Raw genomic sequence first — 23,102 nt, forward strand, 5'->3', positions numbered from 1 at the left:
TTGAAGGACCAGTGTCCAGATGGCTTCAACTGGTGAAGGCAGACATTAACAGTTGGGAAAGATTCTCCGAAGAATTCACCATGAAATACTGGAGCCGTGAAGTACAAAGAGGAGTACGTAGCAAGATTGAAGCCGAACACTACAAATCTAATGGGACGCTCAGCAGAACGGAGTATTTTACTGAGAGAGTCCTATTGCTACAGTCTATTACGCCACAAATGGCTGAAGAAGAAATATTTATCCTGTTAAGTGAACGATTTGACCAACTCATCCAAAATAGCATCCAGGTACAGAACGTGACTACAATTCGAGCATTCGAAAGACTTCTACAAAAAGAAGATATCCGAGATGGACCCAAAAGGAGCAAACCTGCTAACTACCATAATATGGATCACCGACCAAATAGTCCTACACATCATAACAAGACTCCATCATATAGCTCTGATATTAACCATCGAGCCTATCAACCAAAAACATCATCTTATCCTATACGGACACCGCACCAAGAACATCAAGAACCTAGAGAACATCAATATCAACCATACAACCGTTTCAGAAATGATCCCCGCAAAAACTACAATCAGAACAACAGACAGCATCCATATACCAATACGTCCTCCAATCAAAACCGATTCAACCAAAGGCCTAATCAATACTACTACAATAACAGCAAACCATATCCCACAAATGAACACGTGTGTGCCATGATAAGCCAAGACAGTCCACATGACACAGCAACACAACGAAGATCTCCAACAAATTTCACCCCTCACACACTACCCAGGGAAACGACCCGTCACTGTACACGTAGGCCGAGGACCATCAACTACTAACATCATGACAACTACAGCGATATCAACAGCAAATATCCTCGAAAATAATTAATTATTCCAATAACCCTTTCAATTTCTCGATAAACAATATAATTTGTGATCAAGATTTCTTATTAAACGAACCCATTGAAAATAATAAATTTCCTGTATCCAAACCAGTTAAATGCCCTGAAATAGATCTAGTCAAAATTGTTGATATTATTATTGTTAATATGTACAAATCTCTTTATGCTTTTGTTATTGTTATATTATTTGTTATTTATTGTATATTTATTGTTAGAGTAGTTACTGTTGCTTAATATTTTGTGGCCTATTAGATACACCATGTAACTTATAATGTATTTGCTGTAAAATGGTGTAACCGTTGAGAGAAAAACAATAAATAAATAAATAAATAGATATTAGAATCAATCATCTCACAACAAAAGCATTAAATGATACTGGTTCTACAATAACATGTATTTCCGAACAATGTTTCAAAGAGAATCAAAAAATAATTCAACCTTTTGAAGAACTTTCTTTGTCTAATACAACAATAAAGCTACCCAAGCAATACAATAAAGCTAGTAAGTCTAAGCTACAGGTGAAAAATAAAAACGTGTTGCAAGAATCATTTATGCCCCTGTAACCATTGAACATCAGACCATCTGGCTTCAATTTCTTATCATACCTAATTTAATTAAACCTGTGATATTTGGTATGGACACATTAACAGAACTCCGACTAAAGATAGTTTCTAATGATAATAAATTAAGTTTAACAATTAATGATACTGATATTAATCTAAAATGTGATATGAGTATTAAAATGGGACAAGTATGTCAAATAGATATAAGCGATTGCCAAATAAATGCCATATGATAACTATTATAACAATGAAGAAAACCATTTTACAGTGTATGAAGAATATCCCTTACACAGGAAAGAACACAACGTGAGGACACCGATCTGACGGATGAAATGATTAACAAGTCACTGATGGAGAATGATTATACCAATGGGGAACAAAGGAGAAAATTAAGCAATTTATTACTTAAATATAAACAAGTTTTTTTTCAGAAAAACCAGGTCGTTGTACAAAATATACTCATGAATTGAAAGTTAATAATCCACATAATTTTAAATCAACTGTTTATCCAGTGCCTCAACAGTATCAAACTGCCGTAGAACTGGAAATAAATCGGATGGAGCAAATTAAAGTAATAGAACGAAGTAAGAGTACCTTCATTAACCCAATCATCCCAGTAATAAAGAAAACAGGGGAAATAAGATTGTGTCTGGACGCACGTAAAGCAAATAACATAATTGTACCGGATTACGAGTGTAACCGCAGTGTAAATGAAATATTAAGTAAATGCCGTAATGCTAAATTTATCAGTAGTATTGACCTTACTGCATCCTACTGGCAGATACCTTTATCACTTGAATCTCGTCAGTACACCGCTTTCCAATTCCGTGGTAAAACATACCAGTATACTGTTACACCATTTGGAATTTCAACATCACAAGCAGCCTTAGTAAGGGCTTTAGACCAAGTTTTCGATGCGGACGTAGAAAGCTTCACTGCGATCTACATAGATGATATATGTATCATTTCACCAGATTTTGAAACACACCTCATACATTTAGAATACATCTTTGAGAAGTTTCAATCAGCTAACATGACCATCAACTTCAACAAATCTCAGTTTTGCAGAGAATCAGTACCATTCCTCGGGTACACACTGACAAAAGAAGGACTTGTAATAGATCAAAGCAAGGTAGACCCCATCTTAAAATTCCCTATACCAAAGAACAGAACACAACTTAAATCATTCCTTGGTTGTATTAATTATTACAATAAATTTCTCAATAAATTCTCCACTACAATTCAACCTTTATTGCGACTAACTTCTAAAAAGAATAAGTTTGTCTGGACACCTGCAGATGACATCACCTTCAATGAGATCAAACAACTTTTCCTGCAAACCAGTGTATTAAATCATCCTGACCCAGCCAAAGAATTCTACTTACAGACTGATGCCTCAGACATCGCCATCGGAAGTCACCTGTATCAAATCAAAGAAAACGGAGATAAAGCTGCTATCATGTTTATGTCCAGAACGCTACAGCCTGCAGAGCAACGGTTTACTACCACAGAAAAAGAATTATTGGCGATAATTCATTGTCTACAGAAATCTCGATACATTATATTAGGTACCAAATTGAAAGTCATAACTGATAATCATGCCCTTACTTTCTTAAAAACTTGCAAACTCCTCAACAACCGCCTTGCTAGATGGATTTTAGCTATCCAAGAATATAATTTCACAATAATCCACTGCAAGGGCACTGAAAATATAACGGCCGATACTCTCAGCCGGATTCTACCAAACCAACAAACAGATTCATGTAATATAACTAATGAATTTCTAGCTAATAACATCCAAGAAACCAAGCAACAAATAAAATCACTTCAGGAAATAGCCCAGAGCATAGGTCTAAAAATTTCTTTTGAGAAAACTGAAATAATGTTAACAAAACCACCGTTGGCTAACAAAATCAAAATTGGAGAACATTGCATCAAAATTGCAGAAAATTTCAAATACTTAGGTGAAGTTATAACATAAAATCTTAAAGAAAATCCATCATGGCAAAATAGAATTAATAAATTGATTAGAATGCAACATATTACTAAAAACACATACAACAAAAAATTCCTATCAATAGCAACAAAATTAAAACACTACAAAGCAGTCATACTTCCACAAATAACATATGCAAGTGAAACTATATTTGAAACAACCAACACTGTAACAATAGATAAAATACTGAAAATAGAAAGAAGAATCATCAGAACATGTATAAACAAAAAATATCAAAAAGATGGAGTTTGGAGACTGGCCTCAAATAAAACTGTATATAAGGAAATAGAGCCATTGACAAGTATAATTAAAAAGAAAAGAATTTCATTCATTTGACATCTTTTAAGGACACCGGAAAATAGAATAAGCAAGAAAATAATTGACAGATTGTGGAATAGCAAGAGTGACTTTAGGTGGATTACAGAGATTAAGGAGGACATGAGAAGGCAGAAAATATCATTAGAAGATTTGGAAAATAAGTCAGAGGCGCTTGCAGTACTCAAAGACAAAAACATCATCCTGCCAATAGGAGCAAACAATCAGAGATAAGGAAGAGTGGTTTCGGAAGAAGAAAGAAAACAATGGTCGGAAAGAATGAAGAAGTATTGGGCGGACAAGAAGAAGAGGCAGAATTTAAAAAGAACCTGACCTTTATATTGACTTAAGTGGTCCAATGCTGGCCATAAAATAATAATAATAACAAATGAATTAACTATCCACTACATAGAAAGAACCTCGGACCCACAACTTCGTGAAGACCTTCAAAATCTACCCCAGTTGCAGCAAGAAGACCTCCAATTACAGACAATCATTGAAACAATTCATGATAATCCAGATACTACAACAGCACAAAAGCTACAGAGAAATTTTAAAATTCATAATAACATCCTTTATCAACACTTGGGCAATAAATGGTTAATCAGAGTACCTACAATCATGATACCACACCTGATATGGGAATGTCTTTTTCATTATCTACATTGCGGGGCCAAAAAATGTCTTCAGCTACTACAGAAAACTTTTATTTTCAAGAATATGAACAGAACCATTCGGAAGTATTTATCTACATGCGATACTTGCCAAATATGTAAAATCAGCAACAAACACATAACTGCGATCGCCAAAGGGATCACATGTCGCAGTAAGAATGCCCAACTTGCTATCGATATCATCGGCCCTTTTCCTACAAGTGTTGGAAATGTAAAATACCTGATCATTGACATACCGTATTCACAAAATTCATTAAACTTTACCCAATGCAGAGAGCCACTACTAAAATCATACTCAATAAGCTATTTAATATACATATTCCGGAACATGGAAAGCCCCACTGTATACAAACTGATAATGGCACACAATTCAAAAGTCATGAATGGACCTCAAGATTAGAGAAAGAGAACATCACACCTATACACAACCCTGTCTATTACCCCTTTTTCAATTTAGCAGAGATACCAATAAGAGAAATCAAAAGATGTCTAAGGACATACTGTTCTAAACAACAACAAAAATGGGTAAAATATATCTATATATATAAAATCCAATGTATGTTTGTATATTTGTATATTTGTATATTTGTATGTTTGTATATTTGTATGTTTGTCCTTTATGGACTCCGAAACCGCTCTACAGATTGCAATGAAACTTTTAGGCATTATTAAGCATTATTCAAGGATGGTTTGTGTGAAGTTTGGTGCAGATCCGTCAATAGGGCTCCGCCCCAGTGGCTCTGGAGTTTCCCATGTTAACCTTATGAGTACTCATATTTAAATGGAATTAAAGAATCTTAACAGCTGGTGCAGCTAAACAATTTGATTCTGTGATGTTCAATAGCATTAAAAAGTTAATAGGTTTACCAACAGGGTGCAGCACTATATTTTTTTTAATTTATGAGAACAGCTAATTTGCAACCAAAAGGTGAGTGAGCGTAGCGAACGAACTTCAACCTGGAGGCGAGTTAGCGTAGCGAACGAACTTCAACCTGGAGGCGAGTTAGCGTAGCGAACGAGCTAACCTGAAGGCAAGTGAGCGCAGCGAACGAACTTCAACCAGGACGTGATTGAGCCATGCGAACGAGCTCATCTTGAAAATGAACGAGCATGTGACATAAAACCACAATAGGACAGGACGACGTCTGTCGGGCCAGCTAGTACCAGATATAAATCAATGTCTAAATGAAATTCACCATGAATCCACTGGATTTACTCCCAATGAGTTGCAGTATGGTATTAAGGACATCAAATTTTGGGAAGAATACCTACAACAACCAATCAACAATGATGTGCCTTATGAACAAAAATTATTGATGGCAGAAAGAAAACTAAGCAAAACCAGAAGAAAACGTTCCAACCGATTGAACAAAAATAGACAACCACAGTCTCTAAACATCGATGACAAAGTACTAATAAAATCCCATCCTTTATCCAGAGCTATTTATGGCGAAACAGCCAAGTTGTTTGAAGTGTACCAAGGCCCCTTTGTCATCAGAGAAATACTTGGACCATCAACATACCACATAAGTGATCTCTACAATGATAAATTATATGGACCCTATCATATATCCTTCATGAAGAAATACATTGAACCGATCTACACACCATAACCGAAGATAGAGGATAAACTGTAATGTGTGCTTAACCCAGTAAACATTGCTGTAAACATGAAGAATTTTATATCATATCCAAACAAGCAGTGAGTGAACAAGCCAATTTCCCCAGTTACCTCTATTCCAATTGTTAAACTATAGTCATAATCACAAATGTATTTAGTTATATGAGGTTATCATCAAGCAATCATCAAAAACTATTCATTTAATGTATTCCATATTATCTATAAGCATCATTCATCTTGTATATGTCTCATGTTCATTTCATCTATCAAAATTTGTTTCTCATTCCATTCATTTATTATGTTAAAAAAAATTGTTTTAACCACTTTAATTAATGTTAGGTTATTAATGTTTGTAGAAGATAGGAGGGGATAGTTATAATTTTGTTATTTTAGAATTATTTATTATTTTTTATTTATTTTTTATTGTTATGTTTGTTCCAACTGAAATTTGTTCTTGTTAAAACCTTAGGTAATTTTAAGTTTGTTATATTTTTATTTCAACTCAATATTTGTTATTTACTAGTATAAAATTAAATGTATTTTTTTCGTCATTTATCGAAAACATGTTATTAAATAATTTTATTACATATTTTCTGAGGGGATATTGTAATGACTCAAAACTCAATGTTTATAAATATAGTCCTTATTTAAATTCCAAATTCAATCTTGTTATATTTTCAATATTTATTCATGTTCATTGTTAATATTATTAAAACCATATTGTCTCAACATATATATAATTTATAATCAAAACTTATTCATTGGCTTATCCAAAATTATTATCAAAAACAAATCCTCCAATCAGAACACCATCCATCTGGGTTCAAGATTATTAATAAAATTCAACCATGTTTTTATTTATGTGAACCCCATAACTGGAGATGATTTACAACAATGAAAAGGACAGTGCAGTTTAAAGCATCCAAGAAGAACATAAAAGTTTAAACTCTTAGTTGTAATAAATAATTGTGAAATTATAAAAGAAAGTATTGTCAAAATTTCCAAATTTAACTGAAGAAAGAAGAATTTAGGCCTACATTACTAAGAAGACAATTATTATTACAGAAGATTGGTGAGAACATTCCATTTTTATTAAGTTATTAACTCAGACTATAGACTCCTCAAGCATCCATTAAGACCCAACTTACCTCCATTCATCGAAATCAAAATCCTCCTATTTATTGTTTCTAAAAGATTATTTAATTTATAACTTAGCCTACTTATTAAAATTTTAAATTAGGCATCAACGAAATCTTTTGATTCAGTCTGCACGAATCCCCACCCCTGAAAAACTTTTGTAAACTTATTTTAACCATTTATGTATCATTAAACCTTGTACTTTAAAACCTCTGTCCTCGTATTTATTATTGTATAAACTAAGATAAGATTAGAATAACACCATATTTACAGGTTTATTTCAACACAACGTAAAATTTAGCGTAGGACAATAAGGTAAACTATTTAAAAAATGCCACGGTGGCACAAGTGGAAAACTAATAATGCCATGCAAAGTGAAAGAAACGGCTGTATTCACCAGCCCTGTGAGCCCTGTCGTTTCGACGACGATATGGACTGTTTCGTCTGCGGACAAAAACAATACAAGATTATAATTTGCCAACAGAAGACAACAACAATTTTCTTTTCTGGTAGGTGATGGTATGATCAGTGTACAGTAAAAGTTTGGAACATGCAGGACAAGTATGTAGACGGGGATGAACATAGGGACTCATAGATAATGCCAGGCGTGGCCTAATAGAATGATTACGATATATATCGTACATCATTATACACCTTACGCCTAAAAATCAATAAAATATATAATACACCTGAAATTAAATTTTTATTACCTTTGCATGAAGCTTAATAAAGCGGTATTACTAGGGGGTCTGCTTATTTACGTGAAACTCTTTTACACTGCCTCCTTAAATTAAATTAATGTTACATTGAATAAAAAGCTTAATGAAGCGGTATTACTAGGGGGTCGGCTTATGTCCGTGCAACTTTTTAGACATACCGCCTTCAATTCAATTAATATTCCATTTAACAATACCTACATGGAGCGCATATTTATTTTTTATTACTAGGGGGTCGGATTATATACGTGGGATTCTTTAACACTTCCTCCTTAAAATTCAATTAATATTACATTGACAAGAAGCTTAATGAAGCGCTATTACTAGGGCGTCAGCTTATTTCCGTGCTACTGTTTACAACTACTGCCATAACCAATTGTTCCATTATAATCTTTTGTATTTTATTCTTGATATTCAATTAATATTTCGTATCTAGAAGCTTATGTTAAGCTTTATCACGCCCAATTAATAGGTGTTTGCCGTACTGTCGGTGGAATTGTTTGGGCCTGACACAAGTATTTATTATTACATTAAATCCTAGTATAATTAAACTTTTTTAATACTATACTTAGATTTAAGGTGACACAGTACTCCCTATCCCGCCCATATTAAAATGGCAGTTTTTAGGTACACATAACTTTTACAAATAATAACCTATCAACTTGAATTTTTTTTTACTAAGTTTAATACATTATCACCAACAATAATATGAAGTAAAAACAGGTTTTGAGCAAAATTAAATTTTTAGTATGATTTTAAAGATTTTATGATATATTTTTTAATTTTTTAACATAAAATATTTTTTATTTCAAAGGTTTTTGGTTGTCATGGAAACTGATTCGTATTATTGTTTCTTGTCATATGAGGAACACAAAGACCAACTTTAATTGAAATTGGATTATAATTGAGGGAGAAAAGTGTACCTGACTAAAAACCACTTGACTTTCGGCAAACGACAAAAGTACCGTCTGTCACGGGTAGTAGTAGGACCCTTGGGCATGCTAAAGTAAGAATGTATTAAAGTTGCTGTATAACTTAAAATAATTTTTTCTTCCATAATATTTGGTATGTACGTGTTCAGGAAAGTGTATTCAACAAAACTAAATAATAAAAAATATTTACAAAAATTTTAATATTTGAAGGCGTACCCCCGCGTCATGATTAGTTCTAGGACCTTGGGCATGCAAAATTAGGCTGCAAGAGTTGATAAAAGTAGCTGAAAATTTTAAAATAATTTTTTTCTTCCTTAATATTTATTATCTACGTGTTCAGAAAAGTCTGTTCTACAAAACTAAATAATAAAAATAAATAAAAAAATAATATTTGAGTACTGTGTTACCTTAAAAATTAAATGTGCACGACAAACTAAAGGCTGAGATCAATTAATTTTATTGCAAAACATAGGCTTTTTAACTTACCCCTCACGGGTAGGAGAATCGGAGATGGGGAGACTTGGCTGTCTGTCGGGACGACCCTGAGGAGCGACTGAGGTAAGCTGAGCAGATGAAGGATCACTCTCAAATCCAAAGAATGGGGATGATGTGTCAGATCTATGGACAATCAACTTAATTAACAATGATATTGTATAGTATCGTGCATATTTTGTATCCTCTATCCTGTGGGATTATACATAAGCTGAAATATTAAAAAAAACATAAGATGAACGGAATGTTTATAACAACTTGTTTAACTATACTAAACAATTCTTACCGATTTCCAGAATGATCAAAGTTGCTGTGCGCAGAGAACTCCGCAGAAACTTGGCTGCCTGGAACCGCCTCGGCTGGAGTAGAAGTAGCCCTGGGGAAGGAAATTAGATATTAGAATAAATTACTGGACCAAAGGAACTTTAAGTGCAAATATAAAGTGTATTTCAACTAGTAGTAACATGTGTCGTATATTACTGCTGTACGAATCATGTATTTAGTTAAAGCTAGAATAAAATTTTGGGAAACGCTAAAAATGTTTACTTTAAATAGGTATTTTACTTACCGCTTAACAAATTTGGTGGAACTAATGAATAATGTAGTAAAAGTAGTGAAAGGCCACGGTGGTCGTAAGGGATCCTACTTAAGGCCATCATGGCTTTTTAAAAAATAACAATATAGTAAAAATTTGTGAAAGGCCACAGTGGCCGTAAGAGATCCTACTTCAGGCCATCATGGCTTAAAAAAAATAACAATTACTGATTAAAGAACTAATCATAAGAACTATGGTGTGTGTGTGTGTGTGTATGGGTTCATTGATTTGTATGAAATTATAAATTAATTTACTCGATGGTTGGATGGTGAGGACATTACAAATCAGTAATAAATTAAAACGGAATATTGTATAGACTACTTGAATTATGGCTTGTTCTATAAAATCCTTACCGATGGGGTGTAGCCAGCTCAACCCAGCTGTTGTTGGACGAGGGGAGTGTTGTGGGCACCTCATCTGGTTGCGGAGAGGGTCTGCGGGAATGGTATCTGTAAGAAAACATTTTCAGTTAGTAGGTGGTCTTCGACTTTTTCTTTCACTAGGTATAACATTTATTGTGGTATTGTCAACTGTGGACAATTGCATTGCAGCGAATTCAAAAATGTGATAGCTGATTCCAGTGTGGGTTAGGCTAGAATAGTGAATAATACCACGGCCGCCTTTAACTACAGGCCGCGGCCTGGCAGAATTGGCAACGTCGCAAGTGGTGTTGTTCAGTGACAGTCGTCCCATAAGATAACATGGCATACAGGAGAGATCAGCTCATTAATTCGCACTTCATTGATTTCAATTTAAATATATGAACATAAATTTATTAAAATATTGAAAATAAAACATACAGAATTGAAAAACGAACCAATATGAATTAAAATCTATATCTGTACATTTTTAAGCGGAGTCAATATTGTCATAGTCCAGTAACCAATCTTTCGTAAATACACAAATACCATTAGCTGCTTCCAAATAAAAACAGCTGTTACAACACCACTTGCAACGTTGCCAGTTCGAAGGCCGCGGCCTGGACTTAAATGATTTGTGCAAACGAACCTGTGGATGGTGGCGACGATGCGGCAAACAAATGACTCCACCTCCAGAACCGCTTCCGTTGGATTTGGCCTGTACACTGGGTCTGCCAACCTGCCGTTGGCTATTAGGTAGCTGCTCATCTCCAGAATGAGTTGCTGCCGCAGGTTCTCAGCTAAGTTCAGGTTCCTTAGGCCATTCCTGGCACCAACGGCTGCATTCAGGTACAGTGGAAGCCACTCTCGTGGTAAGGGCACTGGCTGGTTGGCGGGTTGTGGTGAGGGTCGGTTAGGGTTATATGATGTGGAGGGCTGGGTAAGGTCTAGTTGGGCAGGAAGTGAAGAGCGGATAGGTTGCTGGGGATGGGATGAATGGCAAGGTCGACGAGGCGAGGATGAAAGTATTGGAGAAGTGGGAGTAGAAGGTCGACGATGGTGTGGGGGGGAGGGTCGAGGCGGGGGAGAGGGGTGGTCTGAGGAGTCTGAGGAAGAGTCAATTGGTTGGCCATTCTCGAGGTGGAGACGTGTGTTTTCATCGGGGTAGTGACTAATGACGATTGTGTTGGGATTGTCTGGTGGCGGCAACAGCATGATGGGCGGTATTGTGAATTTTGCTAGCCATTCCATTATCACGGTTGGTGGGGCTTGGAGGTTGTGTCGACTGAATGTGCCTGTACGGATGTGGGCCAAGGCAAAGGCATAGGAGTTTAATAGGGCGCCGTCAATTTCCTCAATGAGTGTCACTTCGTGCCCGGTGTACTGGTACGGCCACAGACGGGTTTGTTGCGAGTTCCCGCGTACGTTTAATGGGGCCAGTAGCTCATAGCTGTAGTTGCTGTTGGTTAGTCGCAGGAAGATGTTTGCAAAGTCCCGGTTGACATTGAAACCGAGATTGAAAATATACGAGTAAAAAAAGTGAAGTAATTTGGTATTGAACATTGTTATCGGGAATGGCACGCCGTACACATGTTCCACGTGTTCTGGATGAGTCCGTATGTAGATAATGAGAAGGCGGAGTGCTGAAGTATTGCCAAGGCTAGTTAGGCATGTGGTGAATCGGTCCCTCCACAACTTCTTCACAGGGTTTTGAAATGGACACCGGGTGTTCTGACAGTTGCCATGTGAGAGGTTCGTACAGCGACAGGGTGAAGGGTCGCTGGGCAGAGTAGCGAGTGCAAGGACTCCGCCCAAGGTACGAGAACCAGTCATGGAATTGACAGGTACCCCGATGTGATTGTAGGTCGTCCGCCTTCCCATTATGAAAGCTTGGACGAGTGGATGCGTTGCAATATAATCAATGAGCATATTCATCCGTGGACCTGCGTTTTGGAAAAAAAATGTTGTTAGAAATTTGTTTTTATTTGTTTTTATTTATTTTTTTTTATTATTATTTGTTCAATTTTTGGCAATGCATGAATTGTACTGGTTAAATGTTAATGTGGTTACTGGTTACTGGGTAAAGGTGGAAATTAATTGTGATTGAATGAGGAGAGTTACAGTATAATTTAGTTTTTATCCCTATTCTGAACAGTGTGGTGGGGAATGGCACGTTTAAGTGTTTACTGGTTATTGGGATAACCCTGGGTAAAGGTGGAAATGAATTGTGATTGAATGAGGAGAGGTAGAGTATAATTGGGATAGATTGGGGACGGACCAACATATAAAGGAGCTAACATAGGCTGGGTAGCATTCATGGTGTGGGCGGGAGTCCTAACAATGTTGGACGATTGGGAGTATCTAGTGGAAGTGGATATGGGGGAAAATATGGGACTTATTGGACAACGAGAACGGTGCGATGAGCGGTGACAGTAGGGCGTGGTGAAACTGTAATGACGGGAATGACGGGTAGGTGTGGCATGGGAGTGTGACTGAGATTGGCGGGAATTATCGGAATCCTGGGTGTCACTGAACAAGCTGCGTCGCGATATCCTACTGTGGGTGAGCACAACTTCGTGTTGTTGGATGATTAGTGGGACTGAGTGATGGGTTGGGCTTGGCAGAGAACGTATGTCGGTTGATGGGAGATTGGCGTTTCGATTGGAAAGGGTATTTTGTGACGGGCTAGCAAACGGTGAATGGTTTGTGTAAATCGTGTTTGAGTAGAAGAGGGAGCCGGTTTGAGAAAGGATAGAAGTTTCGGGACGACTTGAACGTGAGGGTGTTCTCTAGGGGCGACGGTTCAATGATGACCCGCCAGAAAGACGGTCGAATCGTAGGGACAGAGAGTGTTGCAGTACACGTGACTGAGACAATAGGCGGGGCTTAGGATGTGTTGCAGAAGATGGTGGTCTCGGCTGTGAGTGTCCATTCAATGATGCCCTGCCGGAAAGCGAACTGCGCTGTGAAGAGTTGCTGGGTTGAGAATGTGTTGCAGTCGAGGATGGCCATCTCATTGAGAGTTCATCCAATGATGCCCTCCAATGATGTCTGATAGACGGTGTGACCGTACAGATGTAGACCGTTGTGACGTACTGAGATGACTGGACGAGTGGGACTGAGAACCTGTTGCAGATGGAGCGGTGCTTCTCTGTGAGTGTTGGTTCAGTGATGTCCTGCGACAATGACTTATTGATCCTACAGGCGAAATAGTTTTGTCCATGCCTGACGCCTGACTCTCCAGTCCGGAGTCTGCTTCGGGGGGTTCTCCAAGAACATATATTTTCAAAGTACTGATGGTCCACTGTGGCTATAGGCCTAACATCATTAATCGAAGAGGGGTAGGCTACTTCAACGCCCAACTCGTTGTTGTATTCGGTTATTAACTCCTGGATAGGCCTGTCAGCCACTACCGACTTCACCCTTGTCTGGAAAGTTTCCGGGTAATCTTGGATTGGGGAGTTGGAACAAATGATGATGGGAGATGTCCAACGGACAGATATGGCATATCCGTGGCACTACTGGTCGATGCTTACAGTGTTGCCGCTGAGGAGGGGGCTTAGCATCATTTGATTCTTTTTATGGAACTCAGGGGTGAATTCGTCAAAGTTGACGCTACTACTATTCTTAATGAATGTGTAAAAGATTAATTGTCTATTGTCTATTGTCAAAGACTATCAATTTGTGGACGGCTGGGTCCAAATCGCTCATAAAGAAATCTAAGCTGTTGCTCGGTACAAACATTCTCTGCTGCTGGTCTTCTATGGACAGGATCCCATACGCAAACGCAGTTTTCCCCATATTAGCTGGACCGCTGAGGTAGAGGTGGCGTTTCTTACGGGCATCTGTATTAGTGCACAAAGGATCTGATGTGGTTGACAGCTTCGGACACCCAGCCATGATTCACTTGGTGATTCAATTTATATCCACCAAATTCAGGGAGGCTCTTGTTCTTGACTTCAACATAGGAATCAGTGTAATATTTCAAGCTATGCTTGTTATTGAAAGCCAGGGAAGACAACAAAGAAGGTCTTGACATGCAAGCCAACAGAATGAATGTTCGGGCGTACTCGCTCAACTCGGAAGTGTTGCAATTGTAAAGGCAGATGTAATCTTCTTTGCTACAATAACGGATGAGTGCCTCACGCACCCGTACGCTTGACAGATACATGGAAGATATGAACATTATGCCCTTGGTTCTTTCCACAATGAACTCTCTGAGTGATAAGAAACTGACGTTTATTGAGCTTTTTCTGTATGTCTGTAGGTGTTTAATGCTGTTACTTGTGGGACAGGTGTTGTGTTCTAGACCAATTACGTATTCATCAAGTTTGGAGTTCGTTTTATAGATTTACGGTTCATAATACTGTTTCTTTTAAATAGGAGTGGGGTTTGTGGGGTTGGGTGATGAGTGGGTTTCTATTTTGAATTGTAAATATTTTTCATTAAATGCATTATATTTGGGTGGTGTTGGGTTAGGTTAGGTTAGGTTAGGTTAGGTTAGGTTAGTTCAGGTTAGTTAGATTTTTTTATAAAGATATTGCTAGAACTAATAGACCAAGAAAATTTTGTTGAATAAAAGGTTGAAAAATATCAAGTAGGTTGAAGAAATATATGAGTAGGCTATTACAGATAAGTATGATAATTGATAATTTCAACATAGGCATATAGAGAATAAATAATAAATATTGCAAACAATAGGAGGTTATAACAAATAATTAAAATAAAGTGTACGTACGATTAGAACTAGTATACATGTGCAGTGGACAAAATATCGTACACACTTTACGTAATTATAACTTGTCGAGGAGAGGGCCACAACCAGTAGGGTATTTGTAGTGTCATTCATATGCCTTTGCATTTAACATATGTTTTATAATTTAGTTTGTTGTTGTGGTGATGATGACTCTTGTTGAATAATAAACACATTCTTTACTTGCAGCATTTATTAGAATTTTATATTATCTTACATGGTGTCAGGTTGTGAAATAAACATTTAAAACATGCCAAGACCTAACAAGAAATCTTCTAGAAAGTCAAAAAAGGAAGAGGACGAGTTTACAACTGAAGATTCTGGAGATGAGGCAGTTGGTCCACGACATAGAAGTAAGTTTCAAATAGGCTCTGATAAATCTATGAAAATGATTAGTACCCAATCAAAGCCAGCACCAATTGTGATAGGTCTACAGGCACCACTAAGTGCTCCTGAAATATTTGATTTTACCAACCCAGCCATGTGGCCTGTATGGATTAAGCGGTTTGAACGTTACAGGCAGGCATCAGAGTTGTACCTAAAACCGGACCACCAGCAAATAAGCACCCTTTTATAAACTTTAGGGCAGGAAGGTGAAGGTCTTTTTGAAACATTTGGACTAGGCGAAGAAAAAGAGTTAAGTTATGACGATGTAGTAAATGCCTTTGCGAGGTACTTAGGCCTTAAAAGAAATTTGGTCTACGAAAGAGCTAAATTTTTAAAACGTAGGCAAAGTGCAGGTGAACCGGTGGATTCTTTTGTCAATGAATTGCACAAACTCGCGGAAAGTTGCGAGTTTGGACAGCTCAAGGACAGTTTGGTACGAGACTTAATTGTTATTGGTGTTCATAACCAAAACTTATCAGAGGCTCTACAATTAGACGAGTCATTGACCCTTCATAAGGCAATCACGAGAGTACGTCAAGCAGAAGCAATGTCTAAACAGCAAGCTGTAATTAGAGATAAGCCATCCAGGGAAGATGTATTTGGGGTAAGTTCAAAACCTTTTGATAATAATAAACGTGTGGTTCAAACTACTAAAACATTTTCCTGTCGTCGCTGTGGAACAACTCATGGCCCTCGGGAATGTCCTGCTTTTGGAGAAAAGTGTTCCAAGTGCAAATTTCGTGGTCACTTTGCAAAATGTTGTCCAAACAAACCAAAGGAGGTTAAAGAGATTAAGGAAGTTGACTCAGACGATTCGATTCATTCAAAAAAAGGATATTTAGGTGAAGTAAACTTTAAGCAGGGTGAATGTCCGAGTGTAGTGGTAAAGGTAAATAGTCAACCAGTAGAGTTTAAGATGGACTCTGGGGCAGACGTTTCTGTTATGGGAAGTACACTTGCACTTGACCTCAAACTTGTAATCTGTCTAACCCATAAAGTTCTTTTTGGGCCGGGCCAGACCAAATTGACTGTTGTGGGTGTCTGTTCAGCTGAAATTATGTATGGCAATAAGCAAATATTAGAAGACATATATGTCTTGCCGTCCCAAAGTTACAGCTTGACCTCTAATGAGTAGAAATGCATTGTTGAAACTGGAGTTACTTACGTTTAACGTTAATCTTGTAGATGGTGAATCACTCCAGAGTCAATATCCAAAAGTGTTTGAGGGCATGGGTAGAATGAATCATCCATACAAAATTAGGCTGCACGAAGATGCAAAACCTTATGCTGTTATGTCACCGAGGAGGGTGGCTTTCTCACTCCACAAACAGGTTAAATATGAATTGGGCAGGATGCTTGCTGATGGTGTAATAGAACCAGTAACTGAACCTACTGACTGGTGTTCTCCCGTAGTAGTGGTTCCAAGGAGTGATGGTAGAATTAGACTCTGTGTTGATTACACAAAATTGAACCAACATGTGAAAAGAGAATTGTTGCAGCTTCCGTCAGTGGATGAGTCTCTAGCTAAGTTGGAAGGAGGTAAGCTTTTCACTAAGTTGGATGCTGCCAATGGATTCTGGCAGGTTCCACTTCACAGTGATTCATTTAAACTCACCACGTTCATTACACCATTCGGGCGATATTTCTTCAAAAGACTTCCGTTTGGAATCTGTTCTGGACCAGAGGTTTTCCAATTCCGACTGAGTCAAATGCTTTCAGATATCCCAGGCGTAGTGAATCAAGCGGATGATATCTTGATAATGGGGAAGACAGAAGCAGAACTTGACAGCAGAGTCAAACTGGTACTAAAGAGACTCTCAGAAAATTGTATCACGTTAAACAAAAACAAATGTAAGTTTGGAGTAGAAAGTGTGATTTTCCTCGGACACGTTGTCTCATCGCAGGGAGTCAGTATTGACCCAGAGAAGACTAAAGCTATTCTGGCCATGAAAAGCCCCCAGAGTATAACGGAGGTTAGACAGTTTTTGGGAATGATAAACCAATTAATGAAGTTTGTTCCTCATCTAGCTGAAAAAAACAGCACCAATCAGAAGTCTCCTTAAAAAAGGAGTTGAATGGACATGGGATGAGCCTCAAGAACAAGCTTTTAAGGAATTGAAGAAGGTTGTAGCTAATGATACTGTATTGGCCAACTACAACAGAGAAGCAAAAACCCGAGTAATGGCAGATTCGTCATCTTATGGTTTAGGGGCAGTGATCGAGCAGTTTGATGGAAAGGATTGGCGTCCATTAGCATTTGCATCGAGGACATTAACAGAAACAGAGTCAAGATATGCTACCATTGAAAAAGAAGCTCTCGGCTTAACTTGGGCTTGCGAAAGATTTTCTAGCTTTATTCTTGGTAAAAGGTTCCAGCTTTACACAGATCATAAGCCTCTGACTGAGATAATGGGTTCAAAGCCGATCTCTGATCTTTCTTCTCGGCTGCAACGTTTTCGTATGAGATTGCAAAATTTCGACTACGAAGTTGTTCACATCCCGGGGAAAGAAAATGTAACTGCTGATTTACTATCAAGAAGCCCTGAAATTTCACCAATGGATCGGGAGAATGAGGTTATCGAGAATCTGGAGGAAGAAATGTTTGTAAGAAGCATAATTGATGCATTGCCTTGTTCTGATAAACGGCTGTTGGAAATTAAGAATGCCCAACATGAAGACCCGGAAGGACAGGAGCTCTTAAAATGCATCCAAGAGAATAAATGGCGGAAAAATTCAGTATTCTGGAAGTATCGCAATGAACTCGCTTTGGAAGATGGATTAATTGTTAAGGGAAGGAGGATGTTCATTCCAAAGGCCTTGAGAAAAGAAATCTTATCAAGATTACATGAGGGACATTTGGATATAGTGAAATGTCGGCGGCGTGCTCAAGAATCTGTTTGGTGGCCAGGCTGTTCAACAGAAATTAGTACTACAGTGGAAAATTGTCCAACATGTATAGAACACAGACTACAGCGAAAGGAGCCTCTGATGTCTACACAGCTTCCTCAAGAGCCTTGGACCCATTTATGTGCAGATATTTTGAAATGTAACCAAACCTGGTATTTAGTAATACAAGATTATTTCTCACGATTTTTAGAGCTCATCGAACTCAATACTTTGACTTCAGCGGCAGTTATTGGAAGGATGAAAAACATTTTTGCACGAAACGGGATCCCTCTAGAAATTCGTACAGATGGAGGTACTCAGTTTACTTCTGACGAGTTCAAAGGTTTCGCAAAAGAGTACGGATTTAGAGCTGTAACTAGTAGTCCACACTTTCCTCAATCGAATGGAGAAGCTGAAAATGCTGTATCTATAGCCAAGAGGATTCTACTAAAGTGTCCGGATCCCAATATTGGTCTATTAGCTTACAGGACTACCAAATTGGAATCGGGGTTATCACCTGCAGAGCTGCTGTATGGTAGAAAACTAAGAACAACTTTACCTTCTCTCAACGACTTTCAAGTGGTTGGAAAAGATCAAATAGAATCCTTTCGAAACCATGACAAGAAAATAAGAGACAGAGTCAAGAAAAACTTTGACAACAGAAGAGGCGTCAAAGAACTTCCACCTTTAGCAGTAGGAGAGAGGGTCTGGGTTAAAGATATAAGTGCAAAAGGAACCATAAGAACAACAACCAATCTACCTCGATCCTACATAGTATCATTGAGTAATGGGAATGATGTAAGACGTAACAGATGGCATCTCATTCCCCTACCAAGAAAAGAGAATGATGATTCTGACGATGTCTACCGTGGAAGGAGGGTGCAGCCAAACCACGATGATGGAATAAGAAGATCGAGCAGAACTATCAGACCACCAATAAGATATGAGTAAATATAATGAGGAAGGGGAGATGTAGTGTCATTCATGTGCCTTTGCATTTAACATATGTTTTATAATTTAGTTTGTTGTTGTGGTGATGATGACTCTTGTTGAATAATAAACACATTCTTTACTTGCAGCATTTATTAGAATTTTATATTATCTTACAGTATTGAACATTAAACATGATATAAATAGGCGCAATACTTAATGATTTAGTGTATACGAAATAACTGTTGAGACCATTAGTGAACATTTGAGTAGGCTGTAATAATTGTAGCAGGCCTAAAATATTTAAAAGTCATTTAACAGATACACACACACTGGAGTTGTTAATGAGTGCAATACTGTTATGCATTGGTGGCAGTACACACACCTACATAAGTACATTAGATACAAATCGTAGGGGTAAACTTAATGCAATCAGGAGAAAAGTGCGGGCGGATGACAAGTGTTAAATATAATAATGTTAAATATTATTAAAGCGGAAAGCATTACGGTTGTGGTTAATAAGCTATAATTACAACATAAGACTTGAGGGTTTTAAGTTTGAATGTAGACGGAGAGCGCAGTATTTGCTGGTAGGTTATTGATGTTCAACTGTCTTCAGAAGTTACCTAAACCATTATTGACGGTTAAATACTCCATATTACAGTTATAAGTAAAGCATTTTTGTTAACAAATATATTTAATAACTTGTTGTATTTAATGAGGCTTTGAAAACTGATTGTTTATATAATTAGTAATTGGTTGATGTTAAATGTAAATAATTATTATCCAATTCACTTTATCAGTGATACGTAACAGTTTACATAATTTAAAAAAGATATTTGTTTTTATTCAATTAATATAAGTTAATTTACCAATTAAAATTATTTTATTTTGTCATAATTGATTATGAAATAAGTTTATTAACGCAAACAATCAATCTAAGTCTAATCAAACAATCTTTGGATTATTTTAGAAATTTATTTTATATTGTACTGACTGTTCATCTACAGCACACTGGTCCCAGACAGATTGAGAGATGGAGCTTTTCTCAGGAGAAGGCTTCTCATCTAGTTTAGGTTTTTTTGAAGGGGGGGGGGGCACGGAGAAACATGGGCTATAGCTTGGTCACTGTACAAATATATGTGATCTGAGTCGCAGTAACTGACCTGATGGAAAATGGAACCACGCCAAACTAAAGTGATTGGTGTGGGCAGACGGTCTGCATCACAGGTACAGGATCTGGAGGTATTACCATAGAAATGTGGTTGACTAGGCCAAAGATGTACGGCAGTTTTGTCACAATACACAACCCTATAACTGGAGTTCCCTCCCAGATAGCACCAAAACGTTATTTTCACGTGAAAATCACATTTTTTGTTTCACATTGTAACGTTATTTTCACGTGAAAAAATAGAGAAAATCACGTGTTTTTTTTCACGTAAATATAATGTGAAAAGTGCACTAATGTCAACGAAATAAATCACAATTTTTTTACCTTTCGCATATTTTTTACTAAAAACTGTTGTTTTAAAACAAACCATGTTTATGTCATGTTAACGTAAAATTAACTATATTGCTATTTTTGGCAAATTTTTATTACAAATTTACCAGATTTTCACATATTTTTCATTGGAAATTGGCCAGATTTTCATATATTTTAAATGGAAAATTCACCCCTATATATGTATTTTTTACTTCAAATTCACCAATTTATTTATTTATGACTCAAAATTTGCAAAATTTTAATATATTTTAAATAAAACCTCACCAGATTTTTTTGTTATCAATTTATTGCATTTATATAAATCTTAATAATTGCACATCAAATTCACAAAATTAAATTATGCTATTTAACTATTGGTAGTTCAATATTTTAAACATTTAATTAAGAAAGAAATTACAAAAAAGTATGATTTAAAGAGACATGAAAGCACTTAAAAATGTAATAAAAAAACTTGGGACTGTTGTTTTTGATGAAATAAAAGGCTGGATTGGCCAATGATATAGCAATACTAATGATTACATGGGAATAGTTAATAAAACAATGAAGGTAATTGGTAATACATTTACAAGTTTAATGAAGTTGTTTACAACTTATAAACTACTGATTGTACACTGTATTATCAACATTGTCATCATTGTCCTCTTCATTTCCTCTTTTCCTGTAAACAAAATACAAAACATTAGTTTATTGGCACCAAGTGTACACACACATACAGTTGGATTATTTAGTCAGAAATAAGCGGTTGAGGTATAGTGGAGAGTGGAGTTATTTTATATACATTTCAAATTTTGAGGTAAAATAAAAACAAACAGACTGGTACAAAAAACATATACAGTATACAGTATTGTCAATTAGCGGCTGAGCTATTTTAATGAGTACAAAGAACATTTGTTTTGGATTAAATGAATGAATTTTGTAAATTTCATTGCTTGTTTTATTATAAAACCAGTATTTAGGCTACTGCATTTAATAAACAAAGAACTTGAACATTCCAATCTACAATGTCCTTGTTTGCAGGCCTATTAGGGACGGGATAATTCTATCCCTAACCTTCCAGGAAATTCGCATGAAGAAGAAAAGTGAACACGCCTACACTATTCCCATTTAAGCTGTACAATAATACTGCATTATAAATATTTTAGTTAGCTTTTAACCTAGTAACCCTTAACACGTTCGCTGCAGCCCATCAAATGGCAGGCGTAGCCCCAGTGCGGCGCAGCCCGCAGCGTCAAACAAACCCGATTGCCGGGTGATTGGCTTTCATATTTCGGTATGACGAATAGCAAATAACGTGCGGGGTGATGTCCTGCTTTATAACAAGAGTCGACATAGTTCGCTAAACACCATCAGATAGCATCACTGCTTAGAACATAGCCGGTCCAATTGTATTGCCAATTGGGAGGAGAAAGACAGGACAACAAGTTGATTTTTAACCTACAACACAACAAAAAGCAAGTCACCCACTACACGCTAACGCGGTATAGGCCCGCCTTCGACCGACACTAGAGCTTTTACTTTAAAAACTGCCCTTGTACCAATAAACCAAATAAACAAACCCGAAACTTATGAGAATTCTAAGCGAAGTCGTTGCAGGCGGTGGAATTAAGTCTTGGGAGTATGCTGACGTGAACAAATACGAAGAATAGTAAACTTAATTTATTTGACTGTATCAGCATATAGCCTACTCTTTGTTTAGACATATGAATGAGGCCTTGAAGACTCTGTAGTAACTTTCATATTATAGTTTGTTCAGTAAGTTATTACACATAAATTACATTACTGGTACACCCCCTGGTATGGTATTTACTCCTGGGTAAATAATTTAAAGTGTAAGCCTTCTTTCAAACCAGTTCGGTGCAAGCCTGCCTAACTCCGTATTGTCGATGCGTGATGTCTCGGAAGGCCCTTTTCACACTAGCTGTCCAGATCCGGATGTTTCCATAAACTTTGTGGAACTTTGTTATTTTTTTGTACATTTTATTGAAATGAATAAACAAAAGGTGCTACAATGAAGTACTGTGTTCCCATACTAAATAATTTGTTTGGATCAACGTGTGTGTAAATTAAAGTTATGGTGGCAGCTGCAGATTAACAAAAGGAACATCGACAATGTCATAGCCTATATGATTTTAATTCTAAATTCACCGCTCGTCATGTTTCCTTGACTACGGCAACTATGGTACGCTTTCACAGTTTTAGCTAGGCTAATTCTTCCCTATAGGAAAGAAGGATACCTTCCAAAGGCCTATTTACATGATCGTTAAACCAAATGTTTTTATGGGAAATTAATCAGGCATGTTCAACGCTTTTTTGTAAAAATTTCATCATACAAATAAAAGATGGT

General features: G+C 36.9%; 1 protein-coding gene across 1 annotated transcript in view; it reads right to left on the reverse strand.

Moving 5' to 3' along the window:
• Positions 1 to 5,876: 5,876 nt before the first annotated feature.
• Positions 5,877 to 23,102, reverse strand: part of LOC129004898 (uncharacterized) — a 46,874-nt gene continuing 29,648 nt past the window's right edge. The window contains exons 3-7 of the mRNA XM_054433592.1: positions 10,293 to 10,388; positions 9,631 to 9,720; positions 9,339 to 9,470; positions 7,602 to 7,648; positions 5,877 to 5,951 (exon numbers count right to left, since the gene is read on the reverse strand). Of these exons, the coding sequence (XP_054289567.1) occupies positions 5,877 to 5,951; positions 7,602 to 7,648; positions 9,339 to 9,470; positions 9,631 to 9,720; positions 10,293 to 10,388 (440 nt within the window). The remainder of the gene's footprint in view (positions 5,952 to 7,601; positions 7,649 to 9,338; positions 9,471 to 9,630; positions 9,721 to 10,292; positions 10,389 to 23,102) is intronic.

Source organism: Macrosteles quadrilineatus, unplaced genomic scaffold (genome assembly GCF_028750875.1).
Source record: "Macrosteles quadrilineatus isolate MER2022 unplaced genomic scaffold, UCM_ALF_1.0 Scaffold_12__1_contigs__length_5162894, whole genome shotgun sequence".
Taxonomy (NCBI): domain Eukaryota; kingdom Metazoa; phylum Arthropoda; class Insecta; order Hemiptera; family Cicadellidae; genus Macrosteles; species Macrosteles quadrilineatus.